The sequence below is a fragment of the Trachemys scripta genome, chromosome 4, assembly GCF_013100865.1.
Source record: "Trachemys scripta elegans isolate TJP31775 chromosome 4, CAS_Tse_1.0, whole genome shotgun sequence".
Taxonomy (NCBI): Eukaryota; Metazoa; Chordata; order Testudines; family Emydidae; genus Trachemys; species Trachemys scripta.
In genome coordinates, this window is record NC_048301.1 from 15,402,606 (window position 1) to 15,417,902 (window position 15,297).

General features: G+C 41.1%; 1 protein-coding gene across 1 annotated transcript in view; it reads right to left on the bottom strand.

Annotated features, from left to right (window-relative positions):
• The window catches only part of KCNH5 (potassium voltage-gated channel subfamily H member 5), a gene marked incomplete in the record, with an annotated part of 213,102 nt that overhangs the window by 186,084 nt on the left and 11,721 nt on the right, over window positions 1-15,297 (bottom strand). Inside the window, 2 exon segments of the mRNA XM_034770282.1 lie at window positions 174-280; window positions 10,673-10,796. Of these exon segments, the coding sequence (XP_034626173.1) occupies window positions 174-280; window positions 10,673-10,796 (231 nt within the window).

Consider the following 15,297-nt stretch of genomic DNA (forward strand, 5'->3'; position numbering starts at 1 on the left):
GGGTCTCAAGTTGCCCATTCAAATATTAAGGCACCCAAAATCACTAGTCACTTTTAAAAACCTTGCCCCAAACTCCCACACAAATGCTAAAAGAAAAATTGGTATTGCTCAATTATTCATTTTAAAAATATACTGTTAATAACCACCAGTTGCATACATACTGTTATACATACTGTTTTTCTTGTACAGAAGAATTTCAAAGCAGTTTGACTCATAGTTGTCAAAAGTCTGTCTGACTTTTTCAATGGTCTTCTTATCCGTCAGTTCCCCATACATAAAACTGGAAAAGAAAAATCCATTTCTGTTTTTTTCCACACTCAAGTAACAACTTAGAAACATTGGCTATGCTGTAATTGTCATCCACCGAAATGTAACTACGATTTACACCTCATTTCAACATTTATGATATTCCAAGATTGCCATGAAACCTATAAAGCAAACAATTGTGGCTGCTTATTTATTGTAAGAAAGATTTATGTGCTGTCATTATACATTTTATATAAGTGACTTTCTAGGTATACATTCAAGGCTAGAGTGTTAAAAAAAAGAGCTGACAATATACAAAAGCATGTCCTATTACTACCACTGGGGCAACACGTAAAAATGCTACAGTGACAGAATGATAAAGTGGAGAAGAAAACTCAACAAAAGCCATGCAAATTCTCAAATCCTCTTAGAACCCCTTAGACTCGTGAGGCAGAATGGAATCCACTACTGATAAGTCCTGATGATCCAAGCATCAGTTATGAGAATGTTGAGTTACACAAAATTTGCTTCCATGCCCTGAATCCATTTTTCAGACAGGGACCAAAGTTCCGTTCTCTAAAATTATCCAGAGGTACCCCAAGACATTCAGGTAATCAGAGTTTACTTATAAAGGTCTGATTATGAATCAAGACAGGATTTCACCAACAAGAAATAAAGGCTGCAATTCTCTTGCAAATAAATTCCCCAATCCAGCACAACTTTTAAGAGTACAAATTGTCCCATTGAAGTCAAGTCAAGTTTGCATTTATCCCATGTGAGTGGGAAAGAAGTCACTGGGACAACTCACACGCTTCAAGTTAGAGATGTGCCTAAGTGCCTTGCTGGCTCAATTTCCCAGTTACCCTGTTCAACATGACACCTTTCAAATAGTGAATTCCCAACATCAATTATATAAGTGCCAGCACCTGACATTCATATTGGCAGGGTGAATTTCAATGGAAGGGCATCCCTGGTTCAAATTCTCTGTGCTGATGTAAATATGCAAAACTCCGTTAAACTCCTCTGAGGTTTACCCACATTATATTTACCTCACTTGCCTAACTTGTGGAATATAATAGAACTGTATGCATTGCCTTTTTATTGCACAAGTAAGAAACCGAACTGCTAGACTATTATGCCACTCTTTTAAGAAATATGCAAATATATTTACTTATTTCATGTTATTCAATTAATTTTTGTATCACATTGTTTGGAAAAAGTACTAAAATGCATCTGTACATTCCTCCTCCTCCCCTCCACTAACCGGGTATAAATGCAAACTTAAGGATGGTGTGGGTCCGCTGCTCAATAGAGAAGGTGAGCTGGAAACAGAAGATGATAGGAAGGCAGAGCTTCTCAATATCTACTTTGCTTCAGTCTTCTCACAAAAATTAACATGTGACCAGATGACTAGTGAAGTTACCATAGATAATAAAGGGGAAGGGATGCAGATTGGGATAAGTAAAGAACACATCAGATCTTCTGACCAATTTGAATGGATTCAAATCAGCAGGGCCAGATGCTATGCACACAAAGGTACTGAAAGAATTAGCTGAAGAAATCTGGGAGCCACTGGCAATACTATTTACAAACTTGTGGATGACAGGAGAGGTCCCCGAAGACTGGAGAGAGGCTAACATAGCGTCCACCTTTGAAAAGGGGGAAAAGGAGGCGCCGGGGAACTATAGAGCAGTCAGCCAATCCTCGATACCTAGTAAGCTACTAGAGCAATGTATAAACATTCAATTTGTGAATACCTAGAGGATGAAGGGGTAATCACTAGCGGCCAGCATGGATTTACCAAGAACAAATCATGCCAAACCAGCTTGATTTCCTTCTTTGACAGAGTAACTGATTTGGTGGATAGGAGGAATATGATGGACATAATATACCTGGACTTCAGCAAGGCTTTTGACACAGTCCCACATGACATTCTGATAAGTAAGCTGGAGAAATGTGGATTTGACGGAACTACCATTAAGTGGATACATAATTGGGGGGTTCCCATAGGGATCCGTTCTTGGTCCAGTGTTGTTTAACACCTTTATTAATGACCTGGATGTAAGTATGGAGAGAATACTGATCAAGTGTACAGATGACACAAAGCTAGTAGGGGTTGCCAATACTTTGGAGGATAGAGCTCACATTCACAGGGATCTCGATAAATTGAAGAACTGGGCTATAGACAACAAAATGACATTCAGCAAAGACACATATAAGGTGCTACACTTCGGGAAGAAAAATCGAACACACAAATACAGAATGGGGGGGAAACTGACTTGGCAGCAGCACTGCTCAGAAGGATCTGGGAGTTGTGGTGGATCACAACCTCAACATGAGTCAGCAATGTGATGCTGTTGCAAATAAAGCAAATGCAATTTTAGATTGCATTAACAGAGGCATAGCATGCGTGTCATGGGAGGTGATAGTACCACTCTACTCAGTGCTGGTTAGGCCTCAGCTGGAGTACTGTGTCCAGTCTTAGGCACCAATGTATAAAAAGGATGCAGAGAAACTGGAAAGGATCCCGAGGCAAGAGACAAAGATGATCAAAGGCTGAGGGAACTGGGTATGTTTAGTTTGGAAAAGAGGAGATTGTGGGGAGGGGGAGGTATGATAGTGGTCTTCAGATACTTAAAAGGCTGCCATAAAAAAAGATGGGAGAAAAGCTGTCCTCTCTTGTCTCAGAGGGCAGGACAAGAGCCAATGGATTCAAACTACAGCATAGCAGATCTAGATTAAATCTCAGAAAAAGCTTCCTAGCTGTAAGAACTGTAGAACAATGGAACAGACTGCCTAAGCTTCTTCACTGGAGTTTTTCAAAAGGAGGCTGGTATAAGTGGGCACCGCTCCATTGACTTTACTTCTAAGGGTATGTCTACACTGCAGCTGGAGCAGGGCCACCTGGGGGAAAGGAGGGCACAAGAAAAACTAATGCGTGAGATTGCAGCACCATTCAGGTTTGGCCCAGCAGCTCCTCTGCAATGGAGAGGCCACCAGTCCAAACTGAATGGTAGAATATAGAATAGAATATCAGGGTTGGAAGGGACCTCAGGAGGTCATCTAGTCCAACCCCCTGCTCAAAGCAGGCCCAAGTGGTGCTGCAAGCCCGTGAGCCAGGTCACAACACCCGAAGCAGGGAGCTGGGCCCAGCCCCGTAGGACAGAAGCCAGCACTGTGGGGTTGCGGGGGTGGCGCCTCTCCAATATGCCACTGCTCCCCAGGTCCTCCTCTCGGGGACAATTTTTTTGGAAGGTGGGAGGGCCTCAGTTTCAGATTTTGCCCCAGGCTCCCAAACACCTGTGTGCTGACCTGACTGAGAAGTGTGATTCACAGCGTGGGTAGACAGACTCACGCTAGTCCAGCTTGAGCTAGTGTGCTAAAAACAGCAGTGTGGGCAACACAGCCCGAGCTTGGCTCACAGTGGTGGCCCAGGCAGGCTTGGACTCAGGTGGCTAGGCCGAGCGGCCAAACATGCTGCCATGTCCGCACTGCTATTTTTAGCGCACCAGCTCAAACTGAGCTAGCGGGGAGTTACCTGGGTGGGAAATCACACCTTCCAGCTGCAGTAGAGACAAACCCTAAAAGACTGAATTTCATAACAGAACATCTGAGCCCCCATGGTTATTCTTCCTCAGGACCAAAAATCAGTGCAGACTGTTCTACGCAGATCTACAATTAAAGAACTGCAAGAAAAAGGGAAGATAGAATAAAAGCTGCCCAACACTTGGATGAACATAGTTTTAATTGCCATTTTCTTTGTTCACAGGCATTTTGAGTTTGAATGGAAACCCACAACAGCAACCTCCGTGAAAATTAAAGATAAAGAGGAAATAAGGCTACCAGTGTCTCTGCAGTTTAAAAGTTTTTCTTTTATTGATTGACAAACCTTCAGAGCTTCAGTAAACTGAGATTTATTTTACACTTATGCTGCAAGAAACAACAAAACAAGAACACTGAAGTTGTTAGTGACTTGAATGTGTTAGGGTCAGACTGTGAACTCCTTACTCACTACTGGTAAGCAGTTTTTCACACCAGTACAGTAGTTCTACTGGGTCAAGAGGAAACTCGCAGAGTAAGGTGCTACTCAGTGCAAGTAATGGGATCAGAATCTGGCCTGTAGATGAAAAACGTCCTATAATATTTGTGGGATACTAAAGGAAGTTATGCACAGCAAAACAAAGGCAGGCACTGATATGTCATTACTAAGTCACCAGCGCAAATTATTAAGGAGATGCTACTGGACTTTTCTGTGATGATTGATGCCAGCAATCTGTTTTACCAAATCAGCTGAGTTCTACAAGATACCACTCAATAATGTCATCATTTTTGGAATTCACCACGAACCTATAATCCAACTTCTATTAATACATGGCAGTCTTTCAGATAATTCCACAACATACTGCAGAAAGAATATTTTCAAATGACCTGTTTTCTATTTAGAAGTTCAGCTGATAATGTTTTATACATTTACATTTGAGGTGACAACAACTAAGGTTGGAATGTTTCATTTCGTTTTAATCTGTCCTCTTTAATGCACTGACAGGGCAAAACAAAAATATGACCCGAGAGGTTTAGCACAATATATCATGCAACTGAATTTTCTGTTATGTTGTGCCAGAGATTTAAAACAATTTTCCCCTTAGTACGAGACTACAGAAAAAAGATTCTGCTCAAGTGTTTATGTGGTTTATAAGTGCAGAAACAATCAATATTAATTAGAGGTATAATGACTAGCTGTATTCAGCATCTTGTATAGTGGGGACATTAGGTATTAAGGAGTAACTATACAACCCTGCTGAATATGATCAATCAACTGTATGTTTACATGAAAGTCAGTTTATGAGAGCAGTCATCTCTAAAGTTCAAATCTTACAATATTTTCACATGTAAGGAAACATTTTAAGGTCTTGTGCTGCAATAACTAAACTTTTCAATGGACAGTTTTTAATATCAGGTGCACAGGGAACTTACAAAGCAACTCTGCCATACAAGTTACATAAGATCTCTGTTTATCACAGACTTAATTTAATTTTGACTGTCCCTTTTTATTTTTTTTTAAACCGGGGGATTCCCATCCCTACTCCTTTAATCAATCACACTGTCTTCCTCTGCCACTTGTTGTTGTTATTTATTACTTGTCAAGCGTCAACAGCACACTGTACAAGACAAATATCAAGACCACCCCGTGCTGGGGATCTTACAATCTACACAATGGACATATCACAGACACATAAGACTCACTGAGATAGTCACAGAAAGGAGCAACTTTAGACAATTTTTTCTCTTTCTTAAAAAGAACAGGAGTACTTGTGGCACCTTAGAGACTAACAAATCTTTCTTAAGCAGGTCAATTTTTATTTATCTTGTCTGTGTTCTTATCTCCCTCCCAAGCACCCCCTGAAACAGAAGAACCATTCAATACAATGCAGCTCTGAGTGTGCACGGGATTCTTGTATTCTTAGTCAGTTTCAGAGAGCAGCTGGTGGTGTCACCAGTAGTGTCCTGTTCATGCTAATGGATAATTCTGTGAGGTTCTGAAGGCCAGGGCCGGCTCCAGGCACCAGCCCAGCAAGCCAGGGGAATGGGAAGGGGCTCTTCGGCGGCGGGTCCCTCTCATAGGGAAGCACCTGCCGCCGAATTCCCGCCGAAGAAGAAAGCGGCGCGGTGGAGCTGCCGCTGGAGTGCCCCGATCGCGATTGCGACTTTTTTTTTTTTTTTTTGCTGCCACTTGGGGTGGCAAAAACCCTGGAGCCGGTCCTGCTGAAGGCTGGGTGAATGGCAAAGCATGCCAGGATCCTAAACCAAAATTACAACCCTGTTTATCAAGGGGCATTAGATGAAAAGGGGCACAACAACATTATGCTGGCCAATGCCAGCTTGAAAAGGATTCACCCAAAATGAACAACGGCCACCAACTCGCAAATTAGAAGCTTCAAAAGTCTGCAAGTTAAAGCACAGCATCCTTTATAAAGAACCTCAATGGAAACACCACAGGCCTGATTCTCATTCACAAGGCCTCTTTGTGCAGCCCTGACAGTATAAGGGGCCTTTAGTGTAAATGAGAAACCATCTCAATGTCAAGTTTAATTATTCTTGAACACTGACGTCCATTCACTAGACATGCAGGGGTGAAATCCTGGCCCTACTGAAGTCAATGGAAGTTTTGCCATTGACTTCAACAGAGCCAGGATTTTACCCACAGATTTTTCATCCAACTTTAAACAGCAATAGATCAAACCAGGAGTGAATGTTTCCCTCACTCCCCTGAGACACTGAATTAGTGAGGTTCTTACCCACGAAAGCTTATGCTCCCAGTACTTCTGTTAGTCTCAAAGGTGCCACAGGACCCTCTGTTGAATTAGAATAGTGCAGCAGTTTCCCTGATAATGCTGCCTGTAAACAACTGGTTCAATAAAGAGCTGTGGTCCCTTTGTGTACGGTTCTGCCGGGGCACACAGACTCACTCAAAATGCTAAGGGAACCCTGGAAAGCTCAGGTTTCCTCTGAAAACTGTGGGCCACACCCAGGCCTGAGCCAAGCTCTGTGGAGACAGGCAAGCCAAAGAGAGGAATGGAGCAGCCTCCAGACAATGCCAAATGTACAATGCTTGGGGCACCTCTGCTAACCCAGTGTTCAATGGGTGTGTGTTTTCATGAGTTCTTGCACAGAGGAATCAATGGCTACCAATGACCATTGAAATGATATTTTGAGAATACTACTAACAACACCATATCATTTTCAGAAAGGTTTTATAACAGCCATTCTTTTAATTTACTCAGTAAGATCTAAATTTGCATGAGCACATATAAATACAAGAGAAATATTTATTTAAGTGCAATTTAAGCTCCTAGTGCAACTGGAAGTAAAGAATGTTTGCATGTGCAATTGCAGCCTAAATATGCCGAAACTGAAACTGCCCCTCAGGCCATCCCAGTTGTAATTTCATTGGGACACAATATTCATCAACTCACAAGTTTCCACCTGCTGAAAAATTGTGTATGTGTGTGTGTGTGACAATGCTATTGTGTGCACAATCAAGCACACAATTTCTGGTGTGATATGTGCCAATCAAAAACATATTTATATCCCTATAGCTCTGGTTGCCCAATTCTCATCTCCACTCTGGGTACTTTGTACCGCTCAGTTGCTACAATGTGCCATAAAGCCAGTCGATCTGGCCAGGTGGGAACTGCTATTGCATAAGAGGTAGCCCTAGGTGGTGTAGAGCTAATGTCGAGGCCCCTGGTGTGAGGGCCATCACTGTGGGTGCATCTCTATACTCTAGCTATTTCCAGCTGCTGGAATAGCCACTTGGGGCTGCCAGCAGCCAGACATAAGTTTTAGAGCAGCCTCAGGTCTGCTCTAACTTACAACTGGGGGACAAACTGGCCCACCTTCAAACTGACAGCCACAATAGTGGAATAAAACTATCTTTGTCCTCCACCACACTCAGGACCTGCACCAAGCACAGCTAAACTGCATCCCAAGAATCAGAGCCTAGAGTCTGAAAAGTTTTACATTATGTATCTCTCTGTATGTGTATACATTTTTGTCCTGAAAAGCAATATAAATGTAACACCATAGCACTCTGATCCCATAGCATCAGAAATCTGCTTTGCTTTAATCCAGCTAATGCTATGCTATATATCAAATAATTCTATTTTGGGGACACATGATGTAGCAATCAGTCTTATCACATGTAGAGTGAGAACCCAATTTAGAAAATAAAATCTTATGTATCCTGTTGATTAAAATTACACCATCTATCAAAAAACAGACATTTATTGGCTATCATCTTCACAATCCCTCTTTGATGTCATCTTCTATATTTCTCACCCTCAACACCACACGCTCAAGTGAGTAAACCCAAAAGCCACAGTCCACCCAAAAACTGTTCTCTGTTTCATACAGCAGCACAACTTTTTATTAGAGAGTAGCTTCAAAACTGTTCCTGTCTGAAAAGGCATGCATTGGACGTTAAACCTGTTGGATAAGTTTTTGATCCCAATCTCATACCCCATGGACCAGCAAAGACTGGAATTTCTGCTGAGGCAGCATTCCGAGACCCCTTGGGGCATGTGGAAATCACCACACTGCTCAGTGTAACTCAACCGGCTAAGGATCAGGCATAGAAAAGAGTCTGACCCAGTCTTTGAATGAAAAGGTGGTTGCTAAATAGACAGACTCTAAAGTTGGAAGTGACTGGAATGGGTTACCTAGGGAGGTGGTGGAATCTCCTTCCTTAGCGGTTTTTAAGGTCAGGCTTGACAAAGCCCTGGCTGGGATGATTTAGTTGGAAATTGATTCTGTTTTGAGCAGGGGGTTGGACTAGATAACCTCCTGAGGTCCCTTCCAACCCTGATATTCTATGATTCTATGAAGAGAAAAAAAAATGGAGTCTATATTAGAAAGCAGCCCTGTCTACCCTACTAACCTCCTACTCACGAGTAACATAAGAGTGACCTGGTGAAGAGGGCCAATACAATGGAGGTGTCTATTCTGGAGCTGGAAGATGTAATTTCCAGCTCAAATAGCATGCTAGCTTCATCAGAGCTAGTGCGGGTATGTCCACTTGAGTTATACCTTCCAGCTCCAGTGCCAACAAAACCAACATCCATGGACCATTTTCATCATTGAAACAGGGCTTACGAGGGACTTAAATGGTGCACAGGCCTCATGCTGGCTCTCTCCGTAGGGGTGAATTTAACCCCATATAAACTTTTACATCCTTAGAGAGAAAAGGTGGGAGACTGCTCCACATGTTATACCCATAGCACATAAACATGCACAAAAACACTGCTAGGCAACAAACCTTTTGGCACCTTCACTATCTGAAGTATAATTGAGAGGGTATTTTTAATAGTATTTTAATAGGAGAATTCATAAGTCCTCATGTTTCAAAGGTGTTTAACTAAAATTTTCTTATATTTCTGTTCTGTACTTGTAATGGTTTTAATTCAGAGCCACGGGAAAGAGGCTCAGCTGGCAGCAAGTAGCTTATATAGATGTGTTTCAGTACAAAGAAAACGTAGATGTGATCATGGGAGTGCAACAGGACAATTCTATCAGTGCATCTGGGATGGCTGTGATGAGGTTGTCTCCGTCAGCCCCCATGAGTTTGTAAACTTGCTTGCTATTGCCTGTATTCAATATTGTATGGTAACATCACAAGCTTGTTCCTACACCATTGTCTGCAATAGGAAGTCTGAATACGTTCAGGAATCTTGGATTCCACAGGTTTCCCCTCCTCCTCAATAGAGAAAAGCAGAGCAGGCTACATTTTCCCATTAGCAATGCGCTTGTTGCCTTTTGGTGAAAATGGAATGGTAGTTAACGTACCACACATATAGAGTCAGATTTGCAGATTTGATCGCGGCTATTTTTTTTTTTTTTTTTTTGCTTGGGGCAGCAGAAATGCTGGAGCTGGCCCTGCTCCCAGGCACTCAGTTGAGGAGGCTAGGATGGATGTCCGGCCATAAATTAAAATTGGCCTCTCCTGGCAGATCACCAGACAAGGGGTGACAGTACGTCCATCTGCTCCTAGGGGTAACTGTCCCGATGGTGACAGAGAGTGCAGTTTGCATCTCAGTGTGCTCATGGGGTAGGCCTCTTGTGAGTCAATTAGAGCGAAACTATTAAAAATGTTCCACTTGTGTGTACTAAAACCCAATTTTTAAATATCCTACTATGTCTGCACGTCTCTTTCAAATTCATTACAGGGCCCGATTGTGACCTCACTGATGCTGGTGTAAATCAGGAGCAATTCCAAGGCAAAAGAGAACCTAGCCCAGAGTCTCTAAAATTTTCCTTTTCCACTGAAGATTTTTCTTCATTCCTGCCTTGCTCAGAACGTTTATACCATCAACAGCTGTTACAAGACAAGTCACAAATTCCTGAACTCAGGACCTGGAAGCTAATTAAAGGAAGAACTAGCTTGTTTTTTCAAAACATGGATGGCAGAAAATATATTCATTGGTAAATGTTATAAAGTAAAAACAAATCTATATTATCATCAGAAATATTCTCTTTTCATTTATAGCTCAACCCTACAACATGCTGAGCAGTTTGGCCCTGATCCAGCAAAAGCACATGAGCATGTACTAAACTTTAAGCACTCGATCAGTTCCATTGACTTCAGTGGATCTATTGAGGTCAATGGAACTACTCATGCACACAATCAGCCACGTGTTTAAGTGCTTTGCTGGATCAGAGACAAAGTACTCAGCACTGTGCAGGATCCAACCTTTATAGTTATAAATTCTATTGATTGCATTGGTACCTTAAATAGTTTATTGGTAATTTTGCAAACTTTTAACAGATCATTTTTAAATTAAGGCTTTCAAGATCATTTAAACATTTTAGCAGAGTACTAATTTTCACTCAATATAAATAATTAGTTTGTAAATATACAGAGGCTACGTACCTGCAAGTGCTACTCTTCTGCATGACGTCAGCTCGATGATATCCAGAGAGTTTACAAAAACCGTCATTACTATAAACTACAGGCCAGTCCACAATCTGGGCATTTCCCAGTAAAAAACTTGATTCTAAAAAGAAAAATAAGAGAGAGGAAGATTTGTAGTTAACCACCATGTAAGGTTAAATAATCCTTGTGTTATAAATCAATTGCAGACAGTTATTCATATGGATAATATCAATCGGATCTGAGTTTAACAGATAACTGAACAAATTAAAGGCTCTAAAAAAAGGATATGGCATTATAAAATGAAAAGTTACATTTGATTGGACAGGATTTGTTCCTAGTATGGCTTGAAGCTTCTTTCACCTAAAAGCACTAAAACAAGCCCCAGCTCTTAAACAATTCATACAGTAAATTCTAAGAATCACCTCTTATCATCATCTGATGAGGATATTGTGCCTTGATATCAACCTTGAACTACATTATAAATTGTTTATTTATGTGTTAAATGGTCAGTGTGCCTAGCATTGATGACAGGCATGTTGCATAATAAGACAAATAAAACACTGTGCTTTTCACAGTTCCCAAAGTGTTTCACACAATTATTCAGAGACAGCCATCTCTGGGGTGGAGGACAGCAGCCAACACGCAGAAAGAAATTTGCACAGCTATGCACTGTGCTATATCACGCCTATAATGGCAGATAATATATAAGCTGAATGGAACTCTAATATAGTGATGGGAAGCAAGGAAAGTAAAAAGTTCAAGGCTGAGATTAGAAAAGAAAACAACATTGTAGATACAGACTGGAAACATCTATTTTATGACATAAAAGGAGGTGTTGGCTCTGGTTAATTCTATCAGCCTATATCAGTTCCTGTAAATATGCTAATATTTGCAGTGAGTATTTTCAGGAGGCTGACCCCATGTTTAAATATTGCTTCAATCATCTGTTCTTTTAGTCAGTGCCTACAGCTCATATACATGAATTGGCACAAACATATTAGGAGCTAGTCCTAAAACAGTCTGATTCACCAGTTTGGAACGACGTTCCTCCAAAGCTCCTTTTAGCAAGGTGTTTCTGAAGCAGGAAATATCCATTTTCTTCAGCTGTACTGCCACAGTGTTATATGCTCATCAGCAATGCAAACATTTCTAATATTGTTCCTGTAACCATGTTCTCCCTATAGTCTAAAACAGAGGTTCTCCGTTTATGACCCAGGGTCATCTTTGAGCATTGTGTAAATGTGTTTTTACTGCGGCTACGGAGCGATTCAGTAACTTTCACCACTGGAGTGGTACAAAAAAGCTAATGAAATGTAGCCATTAAAAGTCTCTAATGTACAAACTCAGTGATGATACAGGTATCTTCTTATCAGCACAGGTATTGTCCAAAAAAAGTCCAAAGGGGATTTTTTAGCAGCTGTCGTTATAATAGTGAAAGGATAATTATGCCTACTGCTTTTGTTTATTGATATATTTACCTTACTTTCATATCAAAGAGCGATAATTTGTGTTTTTAATAAGTTCTACACTGCACTCTTTCATATGGTTTAGAGGCTTGAATGTAGAGTATATAATCCAAATAGTATTCTATCCAACATGGTAAGTATATTGGAAAATTTTTGAGTTTTTATATACATCTCTCTCAAATATTTTACAAACTTGAATTTAGAAAAAAAATCTGAAGATACATATTTTTCCTTGTGAAAATCTAATAAAGACAGAATGATGTAAGGATAGAGCTTTGGGTTTCGTGAACTTCAACCTTTTTAGATTCGTATAATTAGTCTGAGTTCACCCAAAAATCTTTTTTATCCCAAGAGGGAGTCAATATTTTTTAAACTTGTTTTTCTACCTAAAGGGAAGCAAGTGGCCAGGTCCATGACTGGAGCAACTATGCATACCACAAAACAAATAAATAAATACATAATATTGGATGACAATGGAAGCTTTGCTATTGACTTCAATAGAGCTAAGATCTCACCCACTGTACTGATATTCCAGGTATTTTTTACTCTTCCCTCTACTTTCTACACAGCGTATCCCTGTTTGTTACCCTCTCTGCACCATTTCCCCATTATTATCTAATTGGACTTTCTATTCTTTCTCTCTCACACACACACACACCCTGTCTAAGCAGAACATTAGTCCAGTAATGTTTGGGTGTGAATTCAACTTTTGAACCCAGGACATTTAGATGGGAGTAACAAGTGTGTGCATCACTAATTGCTGGGGCTATAAAAAGGGATTAAAGAACTGCATGGTGAGGACAAAAAAAAAATCCCAGGACTGTGACGAGAGAGTGTAAAAGAGATGTTCACGCTTTGGAGACGTAACCAGAATTCTTTTCTGCACCACTGTTTTATTTTGGCAGCCCTACTGCAGTACTAACAGAACCTTATCCGTAACACCCCCCGCCGTTTCCAATTCTGAATATGACTGTTCCCATGGGACAGTTTTTAATTTTATCCAATGTATCTGCATATCAGCCAAACCCCTCTCCCCCATTAGAACTGATGAATGGTCTTCACAACATTCACCCCAATTAACTCCTCTCAAGTGAGCACAGTTCAGAGTTGGTGCAGGACTTAAACGTTCCCATGTGAGGAAAATCCTACTTGGGAGAGACTGTGTGAATCTACAAGTATTACATGAGTGTTGAATCAAAAACAGGATTGATTTTGCGCACACACAAAAAATACTCATTTTCTATACCTATCTTCCCTAAGATGTTCTAGACACTTAGAAGTAAGAAACACCTTATATGAAAACAGGAGTGTCCTCCATTCACCAGAAGCGAACCCACTGACATTTCTATTGTATCCATCTTTCAGCAGAATCAGATATCCAAATATAAAATCATTCAGGGATATCATGTGGATTTGTGACACTCCCTGGAGGACCTGAGATTCATAAACCAATAAACAGATTACGTAGATATGTAGTCTTATCATTTGTGACAGAGATAATCTTGATCCTATATTCCTGTTATGTAACTGTTTCAGAACACAATGTACACAGCATAAGAGGCATGTCACAGCCAAGAGCAGACATATGGCATGCCTGATATTAAATTTTTGGACTTTTACAGCATCTTACATCCGAAGATCGCATAGTGCTCAGAAAGCACTAATTAACAAAGCCTGACCAAACCCACGGGAGATAGGAAAGCAGCATTGACTTTGGGTTATTGTTTTGTTTTTGCTTTATTGACTTTTCATTAAAAACAAAAAAAAAGTAAACGTTTAGCAAGAGGCTAAATTTAGTACAATGATCATTGTAACAAGCATCGGGCCAAAGACAAACAAATATACAAGTCTCTTGCTTTGTGTATTTAGCGTCCTCTCTTTACAACTTTGACAAAGGAAAGAGCCTATAGATATACCAATGCAATCTGAAAAATGCTGATTTAGTAATGACATCCTGTCCGAGTCTTCTTATATCATAACCACATTAATGCATGTGTATAACACCAACCTGTCTTTTTCCCCCATTTGATTGCTGATAGAGTTATTTTCTCCATCAAAGCTGCGTTTGACAATCTTTACATTACTTCTGCAATTTCAGAACAAAACCCTAAACAGTTTTTTTGCTAGACACCAGAGTTTCTACAAATAAAGCAGGGTTAGCTACCCCTAGTCAGTGCTGGAGACAACGCCAATCATCAGCTAACCTGTCCCATATATTTTTTTTTCTTGACACAAATTCTAAAAATACCATCAAGGCATGTGCAAAGGTCTTTCAACAGTTCTGAATACAAAGATGGGACCCTCTCCAAGCATCTGTGAATTAAATGAGTCTTTCTGCAAACAGCAGGAAAAGGGCACCGACATGTCTTCTAGTATCAAGAGATGAAGTACTCAGGACACAGAAATATAATACACCTCTGCTTTATTCAGAGAGTAGTATTAATGAATTATGCACTGGTGGAGAACTAAAGGCACAGATTTGAGTGACCTGCACAAGGTCACACCCCAAAACTCTGGCAGGAGTCCTTGCTTGTCTTAACCCTCTGTTTTAACTGCTAATATATTCTGAAATGTTTCGAATTTTTGCACCCCATTTTATTTCGTTTAGAATCTAACCTCTTGGTAACAATAGACATAACTGAACAAAGGGTACAGCATAGCAGTTTATGGGGGTTTTGCCGGGTTTGAGATGTGAAGCTTTGGATCACATTGTCAGAGATATCTACTGGAGGACGAACATTTAGGTTTCTGCAGTGACTATGAGCAAGGTTTGGTCCTAACGGCCAGTCTGGGACTAAAGTTACCTATTTGATGGGGCAGATTAAGGTTTCCTGGAGCCCTGGACCAGAGGAAGTGGGGAGCCCCTCCCCACCGCTTCTGCCTGTGACCCTGCCCCTTTCCGCTCCTTCTGCCTGCAGCCCCACCCCTTTCTGCCCCTTCCCTGGGGGCAGGGCCCATCCTTGTTCCACCCAGGGTCCTCCCCATTCCATCCCCCCAACCCCTTTTGCTCCGTTCTGCCCTACCCCCATTGCGGCCCCAAGACCAGAGAAGCTCTGTCCCTGCACCAGGGGGTCCACCACAGGGGTCTGGGTGCTGGGGCTTCCCCCACCACTGCCCACATTTCTGGGCACTGAGGCTTCTCCCACCTTGCCCGCC